Genomic DNA, 1,588 nt, shown 5'->3' with positions numbered 1-1,588 from the left:
ACTTCTCCCTTCCCGGCCATATATTAGGAAAAATTTCCTTTTTTCTACTTCTTCTCTTGGTAAGAAAAACAAGAATAAGAAAAAGAGAAGAGACAGTTTAGAATCGTATACAGAACAATGGTAATTAAAAACCTTTTTTGTCTTTAGTTCCCAAAGTGTCCATGTGCTGTTCCTATATTCTAAACACTACCTTAGCTCACTTGTTTCGCCTTAACCAGACCACTTAATTTATTTATAATCTCACCGTCCAAATTTTACTACAACAACAAAACAAAGAGATTAAAAATAAATAGAAAAGCACTAAAGCATCTTGTTCGCTTTATAAATCACATATCTCACAAACCTGATCAAACTACTAGCTAGCCAACCACAGAACATTATTCCCTATTCCCTGATCCAAAAACAACCAAGATGGTCTCCCTAGAAACTGTTCAAACTAACTCTAGATCCATTGAGCCAACTTCAAGTCCCAGGATTTCTTTCTCTGCAGAGTTTCTGGATGAGAAAAACTTCATCTCCATTAGCCCAAAGTCTCTGCAGGTTGAAAAAGGTGAAGGCATGGAGATAGAGAAAGCAAGAAATGGAGACTTTGAATTCCTCTCAAGCAATGCAAGTAGCCATCCAATGTTAACTGCTGATGAGCTTTTCTTTGAAGGGAAGCTCCTTCCATTTTGGCAAATGCAGCATTCAGAAAAGCTCAACAAGATCAGTCTCAAAGCGAAAGACGAAGAGGAAGAAGAGGTGAACAAGGAGGAGAGTACTAGGGTAAATTGGTTTGTTGATGATGACCCATCACCAAGGCCACCTAAGTGCACTGTTTTATGGAAAGAGCTATTAAGGTTGAAGAAGCAACGTGCTTCTTCTTTATCACCATCTTCTTCTTCCTCATCATCATCATCTTCAGCTAGCTCACTTACTGATGTAGCTACAAAAGATGAAGGGAAGGGAGGGTCAGGGAATAGAGAGAAGCATGTGAAGAGGATAAAGAAAGGGTTGGAGAGGACAAGGTCAGCTAGTATTAGAATAAGGCCTATGATCAATGTCCCAATTTGCACACAAATGAAAAACAGTGCATTGCCACCTTTGTTTCCACTAAGGAAGGGAAGATTAGAGAGGTGAGGATGAGAAAGTTGTAGCTGAAGTTCCATCTGATATCTGCAGAGTTGTCATATATGTTCATCAGTCTCATTTCTTTTTATTTCATTATAAATTTTTCTCTGTTTTTGTGTTTAGATTAATGTTAATTATGGTGAGTCATTGTGGATCTGAAGAATGACAATGTAAATGCTGACCTTTTCTTTTTGTTTGATTATATTAATCAGGTAATTTTAGTTGCATTTCTTATTGCATCGCCTAGAAGCACATTTTTCTGTCTCTGTGAAATATAAGAAGTGGGAAATCATGATAGATGCTGTGCAGGTCTATGAAATGGTGGGTCTCACATGGAGACATATCGAACTGTGTACTTTATTTTGGTAAGGGTCTGAAGGCCATATAAGGATCGAGCGTTGTCCTTTATGAATTGTGAAATGGAATTGAGAGAGCTATGTTATTGATTATTGGACATCTTAGTATACAGTTCCAACTT

General features: G+C 37.5%; 1 protein-coding gene across 1 annotated transcript; it reads left to right on the top strand.

Annotated features, from left to right (window-relative positions):
- The first annotated feature begins 285 nt into the window (after window positions 1-285).
- LOC112001618 (uncharacterized) lies at window positions 286-1,335 on the top strand. The gene has a single exon (XM_024033790.2). It carries the CDS (start codon window positions 412-414, stop codon window positions 1,117-1,119), a length of 708 nt encoding a protein of 235 aa, XP_023889558.1. The 5' UTR covers window positions 286-411; the 3' UTR covers window positions 1,120-1,335.
- Window positions 1,336-1,588: the final 253 nt, after the last annotated feature.

This window comes from Quercus suber, unplaced genomic scaffold (assembly GCF_002906115.3).
Source record: "Quercus suber isolate HL8 unplaced genomic scaffold, Cork oak 2.0 scaffold_16, whole genome shotgun sequence".
Classification (NCBI taxonomy): Eukaryota; Viridiplantae; Streptophyta; class Magnoliopsida; order Fagales; family Fagaceae; genus Quercus; species Quercus suber.
Note: the sequence above shows the minus strand (reverse complement) of the source record. Positions and strands in the feature narration are given on the sequence as shown.

Excerpts from the sequence above, each read along its gene's own strand:
- LOC112001618 (XM_024033790.2), top strand. The coding sequence starts at position 412 with ATGGTCTCCCTAGAAACTGTTCAAACTAACTCTAGATCCATTGAGCCA.